The 21217-nt window shown below is 37.6% G+C and overlaps 2 protein-coding genes across 3 annotated transcripts in view; both read left to right on the top strand.

The window, feature by feature from the left end:
- The first annotated feature begins 1962 nt into the window (after positions 1–1962).
- LOC307169764 (uncharacterized protein) lies at positions 1963–7598 on the top strand. 2 transcript variants are annotated; one of them, XM_079890570.1, is made up of 3 exons: positions 1963–2185; positions 2879–4275; positions 4329–7598. In XM_079890570.1, the coding sequence occupies exons 1-3, from the start codon at positions 2062–2064 to the stop codon at positions 4341–4343; spliced, it is 1536 nt and encodes a 511-aa protein (XP_079746696.1). In that variant the 5' UTR covers positions 1963–2061; the 3' UTR covers positions 4344–7598. The 2 variants fall into 2 exon arrangements, with proteins under 2 accessions (XP_079746696.1, XP_079746695.1); XM_079890569.1 differs by having other exon boundaries at positions 2879–7598.
- Positions 7599–10925: 3327 nt separating this feature from the next.
- The window catches only part of LOC307169754 (uncharacterized protein), a 293723-nt gene continuing 283431 nt past the window's right edge, over positions 10926–21217 (top strand). Inside the window, exons 1-4 of the mRNA XM_079890548.1 lie at positions 10926–10996; positions 11755–11892; positions 14003–14101; positions 14604–14708. Of these exons, the coding sequence (XP_079746674.1) occupies positions 11870–11892; positions 14003–14101; positions 14604–14708 (227 nt within the window). The 5' untranslated portion in view covers positions 10926–10996; positions 11755–11869. The remainder of the gene's footprint in view (positions 10997–11754; positions 11893–14002; positions 14102–14603; positions 14709–21217) is intronic.

Genomic DNA, 21217 nt, shown 5'->3' with positions numbered 1-21217 from the left:
ACAAAGTTTCTTAACGAACATGAAATAAGTATATATACATTACATGGACAATACTATAAATACTGCATATATAAATAAAACTGAATAAAAGATTAACATAAGAAACAGTAAATGAGTAAATACTTGAATATGAAATTTGATGGAGATTGATATTCAAAGATTTTTAATTACTAAGGAACAAATCATAAATGAATAACGCTGATAGGAAAAATATTATGAAGGAATTCAGAATAAACATTGACAGTTTGGATGCACCATCCCCTATTAACAATAAGGCAGACATCTATATTGAAGTTTAGAAAAGAACATAAATGAACAAATACCACAACTAAAAAAAAATAAAATTAAATAAAATTAAAAGCATAAATACAGAAAAATACAGATCTGAAACCATTTGTATGTCTGTGTAATTCCCTCAAATTGGGTTTCATTTAATTTATAATACAGACAGTTGTGGTCCTTGATTCTGATTGGTTGGTTAAGCCAATTTGAAGCTTACAAACACATGAACTGCTCAACGGTGAGTGAGTGAGTGAGTGAAAGTGAAGGTGCTAGTGGGTATATCGTCTCCTTTTCTGTTTGTTTGCAGTTGGCAGACAAGCTCGAGGTGCATTTATGCCACCAAAAAAAGGGATAATTAAACGTATTATTCATTCACTCTAAGGTGACTCAATGATGTGCAATTGTTTTGAAGTGTTTTGGTCTTTATTGTTATTCTGTTTTGTTAACCTGATTGAATCTGATTGTACTGCTGTCATGGCTAGGACACTCCCGTGAAACAGATTTTTAATATCAGAGAGATTATCCTGCTTAAATAAAGGTAGACAAATAAATACAAATAATAATAATAATATATCTCCCGTTGCTACTCTCAGCCCTAAAGTTGGAAACACCTCAAAAGGTTCAAAGTTGTCAGACAGCTCTTGAGCGGTCCTTAGACAATAAAAGCTACTATGGACACCAGACCTTCTGCCATCAGTCTGAAGATCTGGCTATGTGGCGAGACTTCCCTCCCTTTGCCGACCACCTCTTCACAGGTGCTCTCGGGTTCATAGTGCAAATTTTCCCTTGTTTCCACAATAAAAAGCTGTTGATAAAATGAGTAACATGCTTAGTCAGTATTAGTCAATGAATAAATATAAAAATCAAACTAAAGTGAAAATGAATGAGATAGATTTCTCTCTTTATTGACTTAAAAGATACTGAAAAATAGCATGAGGTATAGAATAAAAGAAGCAGCCGGTTGAAAAACTACATGATAGTTTCTCTTACATCTGCACTTGGTAAATAAGTCAAAAGTTGTAGAGTAACTACATATAGATAGCTTTTCACATTTTCACAATAGCTTTGTGTTTTTAGATTGTGTAATATTTGGTAAGTGTCACAGTCACCCATTAGTCACTGTCTACACTACATGTCCCATCATCCTCTCCGGCTCACACCTGCACTCACTCCACCATTACCATTACCATACAGATATTCTTCAATACTCAAATTAAGATCCTTAGTACGTTTTCCAACTTTTAAACCTTTTAATGTCTAATAAATGATATTTGACCCCAAACATGACTGAGAGTGAATGACATGGGTTTGTAGTATTATTATCTGACTGTGTAGATTATTAACTGTCCAAAGGGGGATTGAATTGCCAGGATCCCCAAATCCTTTTGAAATTTACTGATACATTGAAGGCTAAGTTGGGCACATTGAGTGTGCAAAACTGTTGGGTGATGGAATGGAAGTCTGTTAGTATTTTGAAGAGATGGCAAACAGTATGATATGGCTTTTTGATTAAAATTGATGATAGGGAAAACAGTTAATGTCAGTGGTGTGTGGAATGAGGAGTAATTTTATATTTCATGTTATAAACTCAGAAAAGTGTTAAACTATGCGCTTCACACTCCAGACCAGTCGGTGGCGGAAATGCACATTTTACGTTGTTTTCCCAGACCTCTAAAAACCAGAAGAAGAAGACGAAGAGAGGCTCTCCGAACCGCTGTTGCAAAACAAAATATTTGCAGCCTTCTTAAAGCATAACGGACACAATTTACAAGTGAAGACATGCATTCAGACTATCTGGAAGAACAGAAATCTGTAAAGATGGAGTTTATTGAAGATTACTGCGAGAACAGGAGTGATCCAGAACCCTTCAAAGTGAAGCTTGAAGATACTGGTGAACTGAGAGGTTGGTGTTTATTCTTTATTCTTCATTTATTATGCTGTAAAACATGAAGGTTATAAAACTTAAAGCAGATTGTCAGTTAATATACCGGAGCCTATCATAGGTAAACGTAAAGATACTTTCAAATCCTGATTTTAGAAGTCTATATTATTGCTTGATTATAGGTTTAAAAAATAGCACCAATATGACTACATGATGTTAAATACCGACTGTAAACACCGACTGAACGCAACTGTCTCTGACTCAGCATGATCAGTCAGTAGTATCAAATTATATTCATAATCTGCCTAGAATCTTTCAGCTAGTCATTAAGTTATCATTATAGTTGTGGAGAGGACATTGCTATTCTTTTAAATTTAGAACGATTTTTTACATTTTATAGTTAGATTGCAATTATATTTTTTGATGTGAATTGGCCTTTAATTACTAACAAATTAATATGTTTTAATAATTTATTTTTTTAGACATTCCTCTGTACATCTAGTCATTACTGATTCATATGTGACACCTTAATTACATTTGTGGTAATGAGATTTATTTAATTTTGAATAATTTCGCATATAATTTTCGCATATAATTCAATTATTTTAAAAACTCATCAAAGCACAGCATTTGTAGCAAATTTCCTTGACATTCACATTTCGGTCTTTAATATTTTATTATGTGTGACCTTTTTTTTTTTTTTTTTCATTTTAGACCTTATGGAAGAACACGAGGAGAGAGAAGAACTGAATGAAGTGGAGGAGAAACGCGTCAAAACTGAAGAGATATCTTTGTGTTTCTCACAGACCGAAAGTAAATGTGTACGGAGAAGAGCCATCAAAGAATACAATCAGTGTGGAAAAAGATTTCCATACAAACAATGTCTTAAACGTCACATGAGAATTCATAGTGGAGAGAAGCCGCACACGTGTGATCAATGTGGGAGTGCTTTTGCCACAGCTGCCGTATTGAGACGGCACCAGAGAATTCACACTGGAGAAAAACCTTACAAGTGTTCACACTGTGACAAGAGATTCAGCCAGGCAGGACATAGGAAAAGACATGAGAGGATTCATGCTGAAGAGAAGCCGCACACATGTGATCAGTGCGGGAAGAAGTTTGCACAAGCAAACTGTCTTAAACTATATCTTGGCTCTCACTCTGGAAAAAGATCATTTAACTGTGATCAATGCGGTAAAAAATGTATTAGGGCAGGACACCTGAGCCGACTGAACGTTCATTCAAAGGAGAAGCCTCACATGTGTTCTTTGTGTGGAAAGAGCTTTTCACAACTGGGTTATTTCAAAATACACCAGAAAATACACAGCGGTGTGAAGGATTATGTGTGCGTTGATTGTGGGAAGACCTTTATTACAGCTGCCATATTGAAAGAGCACCAGAGAACTCACACTGGAGAAAAACCTTACAAGTGTTCACACTGTGACAAGAGATTCTCTTGGTCAGGAAATCTGAGAAAACATGAGAGGGTCCACTCTGAAGAGAAGCCACACGAATGTGATCTATGTGGGAAATGTTTTAAAGAAAAAGAAACCCTTAAACTTCACATGAGAATCCACACTGGAGAGAAGCCGTACACGTGTGATCAATGTGGGAAGAGTTTCACACATTCATTCACACTTAAATTACATCTGCGTTCTCACTCTGGGGAAAAAGCATATAACTGTGATCAATGCGGGAAATCATGTCTTTCATCATCATCCCTGAAGATCCACCTGAAAGTTCACACAAAGGAGAAGCCTTACATGTGTTCTCTGTGTGGAAAGAGTTTTACTCAGATGTGTACTTTAAAAATACACCAGAAAAGACACAGTGGTGTGAAGAATCACATGTGCTTTGATTGTGGGAAGACCTTTGTTACAAATGCCATGTTGACACAACACCAGAGAATTCACACTGGAGAAAAACCTTACAAGTGCTCACAGTGCGACAAGAGATTCAGCCAGTCCGGAAATCTGAAAAGACATGAGATGATACACACTGGAGAGAAGCCGTACACATGTGATCAGTGCGGGAAGAGTTATAATAATTCAGGTTCTCTACTGCGTCATACTAAAAAAAAATGTGGTAAAAAACATGTGGTAAAAAAAACTGTTGGCGAACATTGAGACACTGCCTACGCTGCTGTGAGCGACGTTTAGATGAGTATGTAAAAATGTGATGTGAGCTGCTTAAGTATTAAGTCCAATTTACACTTCTGCGTCAAACTCGCGCCGTAGCTACATCGTAGACTGTGTGTAGCGCACGCCCTTCGGCGTACCCTGACGTGCACTTCTCCAAAAATGTAACAACGTGTCAATTCTACGCGGTGATTGCTGTGATTGGTCTGCTAGAACTGCTCCCTCTGCATGTGTAATTGCGCGTCAACGCGGACAACGACGCAGAAGTATAAATGAAAACCAACGCGTAGCCTACAGCCTAGAGGCTCTGGCTTAGGTCCGACGCAGAAGTATAAACCAACTGGATATTATTTAATCCAGCTCCTTCTGGTTGAAGATCGAGTGAAACCATCAATTTTATATGTGAATTATGTTAGATTTTGACAGATCTGGTCTTACTTCACAGCAGTAACTTATAAGGAGATTGAATTGTTCCATTATTCCAAATTGATTATGATCCACAAATAAATGTTAAGAGATTCACAAAAAATTATCATATGCACAAATAATTAAAATGATCTCCACAAATATATGTTAGTTTCACAAAAATGTTTAAAATTCACAAATAGATCTAGTGAAATTTTCTGTCTTGTCCTTCATTGACTGAAGAATATAGTTCCTAAAGGATTAGTTCACTTTAAAATGAAAACTAGCCCATGATTTACTCGCCCTCAAGCAATCCTAGGTGTATATGACTTACTTCTTTCAGAATAATACAATCAGAGTTATATTAAAAAATAAGTTTTGTAATGGCAGTGGATTGCAACCAACAGATTGAAGCTCAAAAACGTTTATCCATCAGTCATAAACGAACTTCACATGGCTCCGGGGAGTTAAAAAAGGCCTTATGAAGCTAAACGATGAGTTTGTGGAAGAAAAATATTCATATTTAACACATTACAAAGTAAAATTCTAGCTTCTGGCCAAACGCATTCTACTTGCCCGGTTGCCCCTTATGTACAACTCATGAAATGTATGACGTCAGAAGCAGCGTAGTGCGTCATGGCATAGCGTAAAAAGCAGTACGTCGCATTACTTGCATAAGTTGTGCTTTACATTTAAGTGGAATCCGTGTGTTCGTTTGGCCGGAAGTTATTTTACTTTATAAAGTTTTAAATATGAATATTGTTCTTACACAAACTCATGCATGTTTTTGAGTTTCAATCTTTAGGTTGTAATCCACTGCCATTATAAAACTTGGAAGAGCCAGGATATTTTTTAATATAACTCCGATTGTATTCGTCTGAAAGAAGAAAGTCATATACACCTTAGCTTGAGGCTGAACTACTCCTTTAAACATTAGTACAACAAATAAGTTGTTTAAAATAAAAATTTCGTTCAACCATTAGACTGTGTGCCAAACCAAGCCAAACTATATTTATTTGCGTCTTTTGAAAATGCATTAATTTCAAATGTTCAGAACTATGTAAATTGCCATATAATATTCACTTATAATTCAAATTTACACAATTCAAATTCAAATAGTATTGTCATATTGTCGTACAGTCTGAAGTCATGTCAGAATTTATGCAACTTTTGTCACTCGAGATCAACATTCATCACGAAAATTGCTTATTTTTAAAGGGTGGTATCATGTCCCTTTTTACAAGATGTAAACTAAGTCTCTGAGAGACTCTACTCCCCAAGTAGAGTCTCTCAAACCGTAGTCGGACAATGATGTAGCTGATGTGGAGTTAAATATCTTCAAGTAATTGATTAGCATATTCTGTCATGATAATCTATAAATCGCTCTTTTGGGAACCGGTGTAAGAGTGACATGCTATACGCTGATTTCACGCAGCCGCCATTTTGAAATCGAAAGTGAGGCTCCGGTGGGAAGAACCCCGGAAGTAAAGATAAACAACAATGCCTTGGACTACCAACCTGAAGCTGCTGCCGCGATGTACACTATTGGATGTTAATATCCAATATAGGATATGTATGTAGTTCATTCCTGCTTCTTTTTTTACTTTCTGAATTATATATATAAAAAATATTTTATTTATAAATTAATTTCACTGTATATAGTCTAAAGTATGAAAGAAATGTATGTACAGTTTTAGAATTGACACAACTTCATTAAACACAACAATACGCCATCGCATTCACGACTCTCCTGTGATTAAAGGCGACACTTCCGGTTTTCTTCCCACCGGAGCCTTGCTTTCGATTTCAAAATAACGGCTGCGTGAAATCAGCGTAATGGATTTGTTACGTACTTCATTGCAATAAATGTGTAAAGACGGATGCGACAGCTTGAACAGACTCCCAAATGAGCTCTACTACAACAGCTATACCTCTTCTCAACATGGACTCACCCCTTTGTTGTGTGTTTCCAGGGTTTTTGTACATTTTAGGGTTTGTGATGTCACTAACCTGGGAGAAAGCTTGTGTAGTCCTTATCAGTCGTTTGTTGTAGTCCTTAAAAAGCGATTTCTGTAAAAGAAAATATCTCCCTTTTCTTTGAACTTTGAGCTTTGTATCTTGGCAGATGTTGTTTATGGGCAAACAGCAACATTACACACTAACTATAGTTAGAGAAGTGAAATCATAATCGACCACCCCTTTATTGTCCTCCGTTCTTACATCTGTATGACGAGTGTTTCCAAGTTTACGGTTTTCCCCCAGAATTGGGCTATTTTTTCACCGTTGCCTCTGGTTGTTTTTCAACTCTGTGGGTTTAAAGTGACCCCACTAACATGATATTTACCCCCAGGAACACGATTTGGACTAGTTTTGAGAAGCAACTGAGCAGATTTTATTGCGAAAACCTGGCAACCCTGTCTTTGCATGAGGGTCAGATTTGATCTAAGCAAAATTTTGAATTGAGCACTTGGGCTATGTTCACACTGTCATTTCAAATCCAATTGGAATCTGATCTAAAATGATTGAATGTCCACATTTCATGGGATTTGTGGCTATTCAGACTTGCTAAATTTGATCGGATCTCAATCGGATATGCACAAAAATTGTATTTGGACTGACATTATGAACGTAGCCTAAAGGGCCGTTCACACCAAGAATGATAACTAATGATAACTATATTTGGGTCCACACCATGAACAATAACAGTCTGCTTATTATAGGCTTGCGCGTTGCGGTTTCAAAGTGTGCACAGCGTCATTGAACATGTTTTTGCTGTTCTAGTAGCATTTACACGTGTCTGATATTTGTTATTAAACTAGATGTACCGCATCGCGGTACAAAATATGACCGCCGCTCAGGCCTGCACTGGCTTTCCACAAAAATAAATGACGTTGAGTAATTTGGCTGTATTGCGTGTTTATGTATATACCTATAAAAAGTAATAGTATGTGCATGTCTGTCTGTGTGTGTGTGTGTGTGTGTGTGTGTGTGTGTGTGTGTGTGTGTTTGTGTATGTGTGTGTCTGTGTGTGTGTCTGTGCGTGTATGTATGTGTGTCTGTGCATGTGGATTTGTATGTGTGTGTATGGGTGTGTGTCTGTGCGTGTGGATGTCAGTGTGTGTGCATGCTTGCATTTGTTTGTATTCCTGCATGTGTGTGTGTGACAGTATCATCCTAAACCAGCAACCCTTCGCTCAACAGCACCATCTACAGGCCGATGAGTGTACAGTCACTAAATGTGCACATAAATGAATTTATTTTATACCCCCCCCATGGATGAAATTCTACAAAACTTAGCAGAGGATACCCCCAGAGGATGTCAAGTTAATCATACACATGAAATATGGTGCAGTTCTGAACATCTCCACTGAAGATAGGGGCGATTAAAGCAGAATAATATTGCATTTTCATTTTTTATGGGAGGGGCGCAAATCACAAATGACTGATTATGGGCTAGGTTGATGTGGGCCCTTAAGAGTGGGCCCTACATACCATAAAAATTTCTTCATCCTCGGTGCCACGGTTCAGGTAGTTATTTAGGAAAAACTGCATTTTTTTGGGTTTGGGGGGGCCCAGCGCGGGGGGGGGGGGGGGGGTGGCCCCCGGGGACCAAACGAAATTTTTCCTTAGAAGTCTAGAGGGGCTGCATGCCCACCAAATTTCATGTTCCCCGGTGCTTCGGTGTCCCTGGTATCGTTGACGAAAAATTTATGGGGGCCCCAGCGCGGGGGGGGAAGTGGCCCCCGGGGACCAAACGAAATGTTTCCGTAAAAGTCTAGTAGACCAACATACCATAAAAATTTCTTCATCCTCGGTGCCACGGTTCAGGTAGTTATTTAGGAAAAACTGAATTTTTTGGGGTTTGGGGGGGCCCAGTGCGGGGGGGGAGTGGCCCCTGGGGACCAAACTAAATTTTTCCTTAGAAATCTAGAGGGGCTGCATGCCCACCAAATTTCATGTTCCCCGGTGCTTCGGTGTCCCTGGTATCGTTGACGAAAAATTTACGGGGGCCGCAGCGCGGGGGGGGAAGTGGCCCCCGGGGACCAAACGAAATTTTTCCGTAAAAGTCTAGTAGACCAACATACCATAAAAATTTCTTCATCCTCGGTGCCACGGTTCAGGTAGTTATTTAGGAAAAACTGCATTTTTTGGGGTTTGGGGGGGCCCAGCGCGGGGGGGGAGTGGCCCCCGGGGACCAAACGAAATTTTTCCTTAGAAGTCTAGTGGGGCTACATGCCCACCAAATTTCATGTTCCCCGGTGCTTCGGTGTCCCTGGTATCGTTGACGAAAAATTCAGTAAGGTGACGGGAAAAAAAAAAAAAAAAAACTTTGACAATCCCTATATGACCGCTTTCGCTAGCTACGCTAGCGGCGGTCATAATTATGGGTCCATTTCAAAGAGATAGTTCGTTAAAAAATAAAAATTCCTTCACCTTCATGTTGACTCAATCTTTTAATATGAACAACTTTCACAAGTTAATATTGTAAGGTTTTTTTTTTTTTTTTTTTTTTTTTTTTACTGTTTGCTCTCTTTTAAATGCCTTGCTCTTACAAAATGGTGATGCCAGTAGTCTGAATCTGTGAGGCTTTCAGAACAAATGTAGGCTGTTGAAATGGGGTTCACGCCGTTTGTACAAACTTTGCATTCACTTGCAAAACGGCAAGTTTCTCAGCGGAACACAAACATTTTAGCGAGGGAATGCAAAACATTGCATGCTTTAGAGAACACTAAAGCATTGACAAATAATTTTTCCTCATCTCATATTTTTTTCTCATATGTCCCTTCAGGGGCTCCGTAGAATAGCCAACCAAATAGCAAGAACTTTTGGGTCAATATGTGGAAGATAGCCATCACATTAGCTAAACAGAATGTATGTATGTATGCAGAATGTATGTGTTGATTTACAGTCATTTTTAATAGGCCTATGTGCTTTAAAAAAAAAATCTGATGTATTATACTAATTGTTTCTTTTACTAATGTATTTCTTTTTAATCTTCTTTTTCCTTACATTGCTAAATGTAGCAATTATTATTGCAAATTAATTTTTACAATTTGTTTTTATTAGGGACTTTAAGCAACATAACAGCTGCGGATGAAACGGCAACGGCGTTCTGGTGTTCTATTGCGCCTGCGCGACATAAAACTGCTAATGGGAGAACCCGTTTAAATACTGTCTACGGGGAGAACAGCTGATTTGCCATAGCCTATTCGTTAATACCATAGACTGGGTTAATACGTGCCTGATTAGATAAGTAAATGTTATAATATTATGTGGCATTTTAATTGTACCTGTATATAATTTAATGCACATTCTCTTGCTTTTTTAAATGACTTTTTTTTTTTTTTTTGGTATTATAAAACAAGTATTTTGTTAAATTATTAAATTTATTTTAATGATTAAATTAAATTTATTTGGGCCAAATCTATGCCAAAGGAAATTTGCTGACTGCGCTTTTACTTTACAGAGATTATGTAATTATAAGGCAACTCGGATGAAATAACATATTGAATTCCACCCGTAAGTCAGTGCTAAGTTACAAAACATGGGGTTAGCGCCATCTAATGTGCATAAAGATGAAATGCAGCTCTTTTACGTCTGATTTTTCAACCGGTCCTTTAGCGCCGTTTGATTTAAAAAATACAGAAACAGTTTTTAACAAATCATTTAGGCCTAGGACTATGCGTGTTATTCACAAAGTCTCTATAGCCTACTAAACGTATGTCAATAGGGTAAAGACTTATTTTATGTTTGTAGCCTATAAACGAAACTGAAAGTGTTTTGACAAACGCAGAATAGTCACCGTCAAGTAGGCTAATGGAAAAAATAAAATAAAAAATCGCGCATTATAGGCTACTTCAGGGTCCAGGCTGGAGTGGAGTGAAGTTAAACTAGGCTAATTAAACATCCATAGGGATAAACCAATTCGAGGCACCCGAACAGCTCCCAGACAGATGTTTTTATTTAAAATAAAAATAGAAAAAAGGCTACACTGGTGAGGGGATACCTTTCACATGAACCTTTCATATGAATCTCACAATTGTTTTGCATATGGCATGATTTGCACTTGATAAAGATGTGACTAACACAAATATGATCTACATGACCAGTCAATGTTTAACCGTGAACAAATCTACAGGCATTAAAGATCGTAATGTAACAGAACAGTCTGGTGGTTGGCAAGGGTGGGTGTAGCCTAATCGTACCATGTGACTAGCAGTAAAAGGGAGAAAAAGAAACCATTGTGCAAATCGTTTCTGATGCTCCACACTGACATCCTTGCTGGCAAGTAAGTTTTTTTAAAAAAAAAAACGTCCTCGAGTAGTTATTGATAATTAGGCTACGTTAAAGAACAGGTAATTTTTATTTTTCAGTACAAGTATTACGAGGCCTTTTTAAATTTTCCTCCTTTTATTTTTGTCTGTTTTATTATTTATTTTTTTTTGATATGCCATGATGCGAAATCGAAAGCATATTCTAAGGGAAAATCAGACCCTTTGGCGGGTAAACCAAAGCACGCGGTGATTGATGCTTTAATGTCTTTTTGTTTGTGTCAAATATAGCTAACACATGACAGCTTTAACAAATAGAATATTTACAATATTTCCGTTCACTTACCACAATGACCAATGTGGTAATATTGTGGGAGCATTTGAAATTAATAGCCAACATTCTGAGCATGACGTGGTCAAATGATGTGAAATCAAATGAAAAGAACTATGGTGGATAAGTAAATATGATAAAACATATGGTATATATTGGTGGATAAGTAAATATGAGTGTAAAATCATATAAAATTACAATAGCCTTGATCAGTTTTCCCCTTCAATGTTTTGATCCAGTGCTGAAAAAAGTTTCTTTCATTGCATAGTTGTGTATTTATATTTAAAGTTATGTTTTGAAAAGTTATTTGAAATGCACCTGCACATTTGGTTGCACTAAATGGAAATGTTTGTTTCATAGTCCATGTTATTTTTATGCAGCTTGTTTGTTACCAACTCAACACTCATAATTATATTCACCTCATAACATTATGGTTATGTCCAGGTCGTGCTGAGCAGCTGAATGTCTTCAACACATCGATCCCAGTGCTGATCTGATTTTAATGGCAGTTTAGCTGCAGTATGTCAGAAGAGCGAGGAAAGGACTCTCTCTCTCTAAGATGAGTCTCCCAGAGAAACAGAGGTAAGACCGCATCTGTTTTCAGGCAGTCCTTTTAAATCTTCTCCTCATTCTTCGAATGAAGAGTCACAATTGTAGCTCTGTTACCGTAAGGCAACTGTACTGTATTTATCACAAAGTTTTAGTTTAATTTCATTAAACAGTCATCATTAATCAACAATCATAAACTTTGAGTATACAATTCATTACAATTTATTCTTTACTGAAATCATAATAAACTAAAGTGATAATGCAGCTCCATCAATAAAGGGATAGTTCACCCAAAAAATTAATTTCTGTCATAATTTGTTCACCCTCAAGCTGTTCCAAACCTGTATGAGTTTCTTTCTTGTGTTGAACACAAAAGAAGATATTTTGAAGAATTTTTGGAAACCAGACAGTTGACAGTAGCCATTGACTTCCATAATAAGAAAAAAATACTATGGAAGTCAATGGCCATAAACTGTTTGGTTTCCAACACTCTTCAAAATATCTTTTTTTTGTGTGTGTTCAACAGAAGAGAGAAACTCATACAGATTTGGAACAAATTGAGGGTGAGTAAATGATGACAAAATGTTCATTTTTGGGTGAAGTATCCCTTTAAGAAGCTCAGTAAGCTGGAGGATAAGACTTAGTGTTAGTGTAGAGGTGGACAAAGTACACAACTTCCTTAATTGAGTGAAAGTACGGATACTACTGGTCAGATATTACTCCGTTACAAGTAAAAGTTGTAAAGACCGATTTTTACTTAAGTAAAAGCACAGAAGTACTCGTTTTTAAAAGTACTTAAGTATCAAAAGTAAATGTCAATGCATTGTTTTATTATTGTTGCATTGTTGTGTGTAATACTTACAGTACCTTATGCCTCCGAATCTATGCCTGCCTACCTACCCTCATATCAATATCAAATTTATTTCTAGAAAACAGTTCCAGTAGTGGGATTGAATAAGTACACTCAATAATGTCCACAATGGTTTCAGACACCCAAATGGCTGTTCCCTCAAATAGTGCCCTATTTAAACTTTTTTGGCTTTTAGTATATGTTAACCTACTGTTATCTATAAGCTAGTGTGCACCAAAACAATGACAAAATTTGCATTTAGAAGACCAAACCCAATGTTGAAAATGAAAATCAGGTTGATGTTAGAATCCAACGCTGGATTGACATTAATTTATAACGTTGGACAGACGTATTGTGGTTGAAAACGAAAATTGGGTTGACGTCAGAAACCAACATCAGTCGGTTTCTGACATCAATCCGACTTTCATTTCCCACCGAAATGCAACCCCTGCAACCAAAATCATCCCCTGACTGGCATTACTACTTTCTACTCAAGGACCTTGACAGAATTGTAGTGGAGTAAAAAGTACGATATTTGTCTTTCAAATGTAGTGAAGTTAAAGTAAAAAGTTTCCAGAAAAAAATAATACATGAAGTACAAGTAATAAAATGAAGTACAGTACTCAAGTAAATGTACTTTTTTACTGTCCACCTCTGATGCATATGAGTCTATAGAACACAAGAAACACTCAGGAATAAAGTGAAGGGAAGAAATTGGCTTGTTCAAAGTCCAGTAAAGGTGTAGGGTTAAAAATTAACTGTGTTAAAATTAAAAGTGTCATGCATCTCAGTTACAACTTAAGTTTCTCTGCCAAAAAAGGTATTTTACATTCGTACTGTCACAGAGATGCCAATAGTGATCAAGGTTTATTGGCTAAGGGGTTAAACATTATAGGGATCTGCCAGGTGTCACAACTTTGTTCCTGTTTAATATTTCTGTAACTCAAAGAGTATCACAAGATCACGGAAATGGATAACATATGTGTCTTGAATTAAATATATGTTGCTTTGGATAAAAGTATCTTCCAAATTCCAGTGAAATTTCTGGATAGGTTGGCGGTAGTAATGTAATACAAGTTTTTAAGAAGAACTTCTTTCCATCCAATCATACTCAAAGCGCCAACATCACGTCAACATTTTTAAAAATAAAATAAAAACAAAAGGACAATAATGCACAGTTAAAGTTTGTTTTAAATTATTTTTTGCAACAATAAACCTCTTCAAATGAGACTGAAGTACCGTATTTAGTAAAATGTTTCTCTCTGTCTTTCTCTCTCATCTTTGCGTTATTAGGGAAATACCAGACTCAGAGGTTTCCAGCTCTGAGTCTGTGAAGAGTGACCAGTCGAAAGGTGATGTACCATATTTCACTGAAGAAACACCTACCAAAAGGTATTTTGTGTGTTTTTCACTGTTGGTCACACATAGACTGTGTTAAAGTTTTTTTAATGAATATTTATCATAAAACTTTAAAGGTTTTTTTTCTCAAACATACAATTGCATTATAATATTATGATTAGCTAACTTTTCCTTCTATTGGTGGGAGAAGAATAATAATGCATGGTTATTGTTTGTTAAATTGTATTTAACTGCATTTAATTATTAAACTTCTTCAAATGATACTGAGGAACTACCTTTATGTTTTTAGTGAAAGATCAGGCTCACACGTGTCCTTCAGTGAGGAGACGCCATCACCAACCAAAAGCTTTTCAATGTGTTTTATGCTACATTATTTAAATATCTCCATTATGGTGTTTGTGAAATTGTGAATTATCTTGACTGACTGAACAGACAATCTTGTATAAATTGTGAGAAGGACAAATGCTCTTCAATTGAGACTGAAGAACCTTCAAGAGTGTTTTTTTTTTCTTCTTTTGTCTCTTTGTGTCTTTAGTAAAAGATCAGATTCACCTGTACTGAGTTCTGTGTCTATGAAGAGTGACCATTCAAAAGGTGATGGACCGAACTTCAGCGAGGAAAAAACATCATCTGCCATAAGGTATTTAACCGCCCCTTTTGCACTGCAGTTCAGAGAATTCTATCTGTCAGATTTACAACACGTAAATTCATCAGTTTCTCCCAAAATACATGAAAGTAATTTGCCAGGGAACTTGGAGAAGAAAAGAGTGACTTTTATGGTTACCTACACAATGTGTATCTGAAATGAACATTTATGTGATATATGGCTGGTGCTGAGGGCATCCGTCTCTGGCTCAGCTCCAGCCAACGCAATGTGGAATTACAAATTTAAGAATCTCTTTAAGATCTGCTGATCTTACATCCTTACATAACATCACATGAAAAACTAAGGGTAAGTACTTTGTATTTAGCATTTAAGGTAAAGATGATAACATCAGATGAATGATTTGGTTAAGCAAAGATTTTAGCAAGAGGTTCCTGCCAGTCCTGTTCTCTTTATTGTAAGTCAAATGAGTCAGATTGCGGAGACTATCACCTTTTGTCTTTAATGGCTCTTGGAGCCCCTGTCCCAGTCTTTGAATAGTTGTTTAAAGGGCATATTGCCGTTTTTTTTTTTTTTTCAAAATTAATTTATAAACTTGTATGAAAATACCATATAAAAAGTTAATGCAGGATTTAAAATTGTTTTGCAAAGAAAACGTGACAGTTTCCTTGATCGTGTTGAAAAAGCTGTTTTTTCATCATCACGTCATATTACGTCATGAGAGGGAGTCGTTTGCCGGGCTCTGTGTTCACTTAGTGCACCGCAGAGTAGGTTGGTGCTCAGTGAGAGTGGACGTGATTCAGTATGTTCTCGTCGTTATTGTATTTCAATTAATTATTGTTGTGGTAAATTACTGTGAATTATGACCTGTCAGGACTTCGAGTCCACAGGTTTCCGGATGATTGCTATTCAGGATGGTGCTATCTTCCATGCCTGGGTGCGTAATGTGCAGATGAAAAGTCGGGACTTCACTTCTGCATCTGCTTCGAAAAACATGGTAGTGTGTAGCGTTCACTATAGACTGGATGATTATAATCCCTGCGATGGAGTTATATGATGACGGCTATATGTGCACACTAGGGCTGGGCGATATATCGCATGACATTTTTATGTGCATCTCGTCAGTAAAGCCGGTTCCTTGATTAGTTGTAAATCGCCATCACCTGCTTTCAATTGGAGCGGCATTTACTACACAGAGCCGTAGTTCACTGACAAGCTGAGCCATATCACATTAATTATCGCGGACGTATCGGGTCCACAAAGGGATGCAGGATATTGTTAGCTTTTATTGGTAGTTTATATTGTGGCAGACCAAACACTGGTAAGATTACAAGATTGATAAGACATGCCACTTCTGGTAGTTGTGGTGTTGAAGTATAAAAGGTTAATATTAAATAGAAATCACAGTTGATCAGGCAAATATGAGATGAGACGAGGCAAAGCAGATGTAAATACAATATACTTAATATTAATATACTTTAATAAACAAATCAAAATAAAGATACAAGCAAGGCTAAACCCAAAATATACACAAGTGTGCACTAAACACAAGCAATGCCAAACAAAGAACAGAACAGAGGGCTATATATACAAAGCAAGCTAATGATCAAAATAAGAAACAGGTGTGTGGAGGACTTTGTACTATGTACTGCCTGACCCTCGAACGCAAAGCGTAGGAATGGTCTGTGTCAAGGGAGGATCGAGACATGAAAGTACGCATCCTTCTGGTAGATCAGGTTCAATCTTGTGGTTGAATGCATTCAAAAATCCATCTCTGCATCAACATTTTTAACGGGTGCTTGTGAAGGGCCTGATATAAAACACGCAGATCCAAGATCGGTCTTAACCCACTGCCTTTTTTGGGTACTTCAATGAAGTAAGGGCTGTAAAACCCTTATTCATTATTCATAGTCTTCATATTGGCTGGAGGGACTGGCTCCATCGGGTCCGTCACCAGCAGGGCTGCAATCGCTGCCAGTAGGACAGGAGCATCATTGTCCAGAACTGAGGTGAACTGAATGCCCCTGAAAAACTGAATCGCATAGCTGAGTCTGAATGAGCCAGCGAGATGGCCTGAGAAGAGCTAGCAAAGGCCTCCAGAGACCGTGCAAGCGGGGTCAGAGGAATCACAGAAGTATCCGCAGTTGGGCAGCGAGGTGGAAGGCACAGCATCCCGGAGTGGGGTCTGAGTGTGCGGTGTAACATTTACCTGGCTCCATGGTTGGGCAGGGGGTGTGTGAAGATCTGTCCTCGAACCGCACACCGCTGACTGCTGGTGATAGGAGAGGGGGATGAGAGTGGCAAGGCAGACCCGAAGAGCTAATTCCTCCATTGCCGGGTCGTCCGTCTCAGGAGTACTGCTTGCTATGACATTTTGCTATGACAAGTACACAGGCTACACCGTAATTTTTTAATGGACAGTAAAACAAAGGCAGAACACTGTACAATCTGGTAGGTAGCATTATTTGATAGAACACCAGCACAGTAACTTCATATTGACGCGCGGCTAAACAAAGGCAGAGCACCGTAACTCAATTTCGAGCGTTCCAAAACAAAGCCAAAGAGCGGTAACTGATGTGACCGTGTTCTGCCTTTGTTTCTCATGGGCTTTTAGAAGTTACTGTTAAGACAACTCATTATTTTCTCGAAAAAACAACGGAATTGATTCAAGATACTTATCCACATGATAAAGGAGATCTTGAATGTGGCAAAAATATAAATAACAAATTTTCGACCAAAAACGAAGTTACAGTCTTTTGCCTTTGCACGGCAGTAGTGTGGACATCGCCTGAGTCAGTGATCGGGGGGGGGGGGGCATGGCGTGCAGGGGGAGGCAGCCTGTCCAGTGGCTCTTTAATTAAGCCATGGCCATAAGCATGGACGAGAACTTACAAGCCTTGGATGGGACACACAGATTACCCCACCAGATCTACATGTACCCCTTGGCCACCCCACCATCGAAGGTTGTGAGGGCAGAGAAGGCACCAGCTCGGTTTTGAGCAGAAAAATATGCCTTCCATGACCTGGTAACCTCAGTGCCCCCCACCAATCATCCAGCCTTGAGCGTTCGGGACACAGTAAATGCTACTCTCCCCAAAGGGGGCAACACAGCCGAATTTTAGGAGTCTAGACGACCCTCCGATGCTGTTTTAGACGTGGTCTTCCGCCAGAGCCCTGAATGAAATGCTTGGTCCCCCATGGGAAAGGCCAGTAATATTAACCGGAAATTCCCCACTCCCCATGGAGATTACCCCAGAAGGTTAGCCCCCACTGTGATCCCACTGTGATCTAGGGCTGTGCAATGATTAATCACGATTAATCGCATCCAAAATAAAAGTTTGTGTGTACATAATATATGTGTGTGTACTGTGTATAATTATTTTGTTTATATAAATACACACAAATGCATGTATATATTTAAGAAAAATGTGTTATTTATATATATATATATATATATATATTATGTTATGTGATTTAAAAGTGTTATTTATATATAAAATAATTATATTTAATATAAAATATATATATATATACAGTATATACATGCAAATATTTGTAAAATATATACATTTATATGTGTTATGGCAAGCCGTTTTAACATTTAAACCCACTAGTCTCTATTTTCATGCTACTAGTACTTATTTTTTAGACACTAGTATCTATTCCATTAAGTACTAGTGCTTATTCATTAGCTACTAGTGCTTATTCTTTAGATACTAGTACCTTTTTAAAATATACTAGTAGTTATTCATTAGATTCTAGTGCCTATTTAATTGGTACTAGTACTTATTCATTAGATACTAGTACTTATTCATTAGACACTAGTACTTATTTCAATAGTGACTAGTAACTATTCTTTTGTTACTAGTAACAAATTATTTTTTTTGCCATTGACTTCTATTCAGTTCTGACTATTATGTATTCCAATTGTGACTAGTACATATATATTAGATACTAGTAGTTATTCATTAGGGACTAGTACTTATTTTTTTAGATACTAGTACCTATTACTAGATACTAGTATTTATTCAATAAATACTAGTACTTATTCAATAGATACTAGTACCTATTTATCAGATACTATTATTTATTCCAAATGTTAATATTTTTTATTTTACTAGTAAGATTTTTAATTGAACTCTACAGTGGCCGTTCTGACTAGTCATAACATAAGACGAGTAAAAAAGCAACTGTGACTAGTAAAATAAGAATAGTTACTAGTAACAATTACAAAAGATACTAGTGTCTAATAAATACGTACTAGTATCTATTGAATAAGTACTAGTAGCTAATTAATAAGTACTAGTATTTAATTAATAGGTACTAGTGTCTAATGAATAAGTACTAGTATCTAATGAATAAGTACTAGTATCTATTTAATAGGTATTAGTATCTAATGACTTAGTACTAGTATTTATTGAATAAATACTAGTATCTAGTAATAGGTACTAGTATCTAAAAAAATAAGTACTAGTACCTAATAAATAACTTCTAGTATCTAATAAATACGTACTAGTCACAGTTGGAATACACACTAGTCAGAACTGAATAGTTGATATCTGAATGACAGATCCCCATAGAAGTCAATGGCAAAAAAAAAAAAAAAATTCCTAGTAACAACACTAGTAGGTTTTAAGGATAAGGATCTTGCATAGCAGAGGGGACTCCACCTTTTTGGGGGTGTTGGAGTCTTAACCGCAGCATCAAGATGGTCATCTTCCCACAATGGGTACATGACTCATCCACAAAAGCCACCTCAGTGTGCTTTAAGCCCAGACACATGAAGCAGTGATCATGACTGTCAGACAGAGCTGGAAACGACAGCATCCAGAAACACATGGGTGGAATAACATCTTTAAAAAGACACAACGTTACACCCGTGCTTACTCTTTTAGGGAAATAGCTCTTTTAATAGTGCTGAAGCACACAGGGGAATGGTCGCAGCACAACTTGCGAGACCTGTATTTAAGTCTGCAGTGTGCAATAATTCTCTTTTAGAACTGCAGGAAGCAGTAGGAAATGCTCTTGAAGCAACCACCGCTGACACGCCGTCACACCAAAACTTGCTGAAGAACTCTCCCAACTCATAGCAGACTCGTTGATGATTGTAGAGCAGGATCAGAATGAAATGCTCGGCTCCTAAGCGAAAGCTTGAAGTGTGATCGCACACACGTCGACTTATATAACTGCTTAGTGGGGCGGGGGGCTTGATGCAAATCTTGCATGCCAATGTGCATTGGCTCGTTTAGTTTACATGACTGACTGATAGGGAACCATGTCAACCAATGAAAGCATACTTTGTAACCAAGACAACCAAGGAAACTCAGGAAATATTGATGAACAATAAAAGTTTATGAAAATAAAACTGAAATCAAAATTGAATGTGACATTATCCCGCTTCCTGGCACCATGAAAGAAACAATAAAAGTAGAAGGAGGGTGGGGGACGTAGCAAGGTCGACGGAAGAGACCACGTGTGAGCCGGTGGTAGACCAGACCATGGGGGCTCTGGTGGAGAGCAAGTGCCTTGAGCGTCTCAGATAGGAGCCAGGAGGAGGAGGACTCATCAACAGATGATGGAGGGTGGAGCCGGGGTTGTTGGGGGAGTTGAAAACGGGAGTGGTGGAGACCAGTGCTGCATCTGAAATTGAATACTTACCTACTATATAGTATGCGAAAAAACAGTATACCAAAAGAGTAGTATGTACGAATACATAGTATTAAAAAAACAGTAGGTGAAAAGTCCCAGGATGACCTACTACTTCCGGCAAGATTCTGAAGTGCTCATTTGATGGATACTTTACTATCCCATGAGGCCACGGGAGAGAATTTATGAATGGAGGTGAAGTGACACAACTGACGCTGATAGTGTACATGATAATGACAACATGATGGATGTAGTACATCCACATGTAGTACATTCTTACTAGAACATACAGTTTTAACGGTCGCAAAGTTCAAACACCATAGGACCAGATGGCCAAGGCAGAGACACGGGGAAGAGCGGCTGAGGTGGAGCCAGGGAGCCATAAATAACCATGACAACCAATGAAAACAAACATACAACAGTCTTGGAGTGGTGCTGAATGCATTGATCTGCACTCAATGAATCAATTTCTCCTTTTGGATTCGAATGAAGAATAATAATGAATGGTTTTAATACAGCATTCATATACAGTTGTGGTCAGAATTAATGGCACCCCTGGTAAATATGATAAAAAATGGCTGTAAAAAAAAATGTATCTGCATTTTTTATCCTTTTGATCTTTCATTCAAACAATTTGCAAAAATCGAACATTTCATTGAAGTAAAAGAATTGAAAGTGCAGGGGAAATCACATTATAAAATAAATGTTTTTCTCCAAAACACGTTGGCCACAAATATTGGCACCCTTTTATTAAATACTTTTTGCAATCTCCTTTTGCCAAGATAACAGATCTGAGTTTTCTTCTATAATGCCTGATGAGTTTGGAGAACACCTGACCAGAGATCAGAGACCATTCCTCCATACAGAATCTCTCCAGATCCTTCAGATTCCCAGATCCA

The sequence above is a fragment of the Squalius cephalus genome, assembly GCF_949319135.1.
Source record: "Squalius cephalus genome assembly, chromosome: 13".
NCBI classification, from domain to species: domain Eukaryota; kingdom Metazoa; phylum Chordata; class Actinopteri; order Cypriniformes; family Leuciscidae; genus Squalius; species Squalius cephalus.
Note: the sequence above shows the minus strand (reverse complement) of the source record. Positions and strands in the feature narration are given on the sequence as shown.

Bases quoted from the DNA above. Each gene is read 5' to 3' on its own strand.
- LOC307169764 (XM_079890570.1), top strand. From the start codon at position 2,062: ATGCATTCAGACTATCTGGAAGAACAGAAATCTGTAAAGATGGAGTTT. The intron at 2,186-2,878 runs GTTGGTGTTTAT...TTTTCATTTTAG, and splicing joins AGATACTGGTGAACTGAGAG to ACCTTATGGAAGAACACGAG.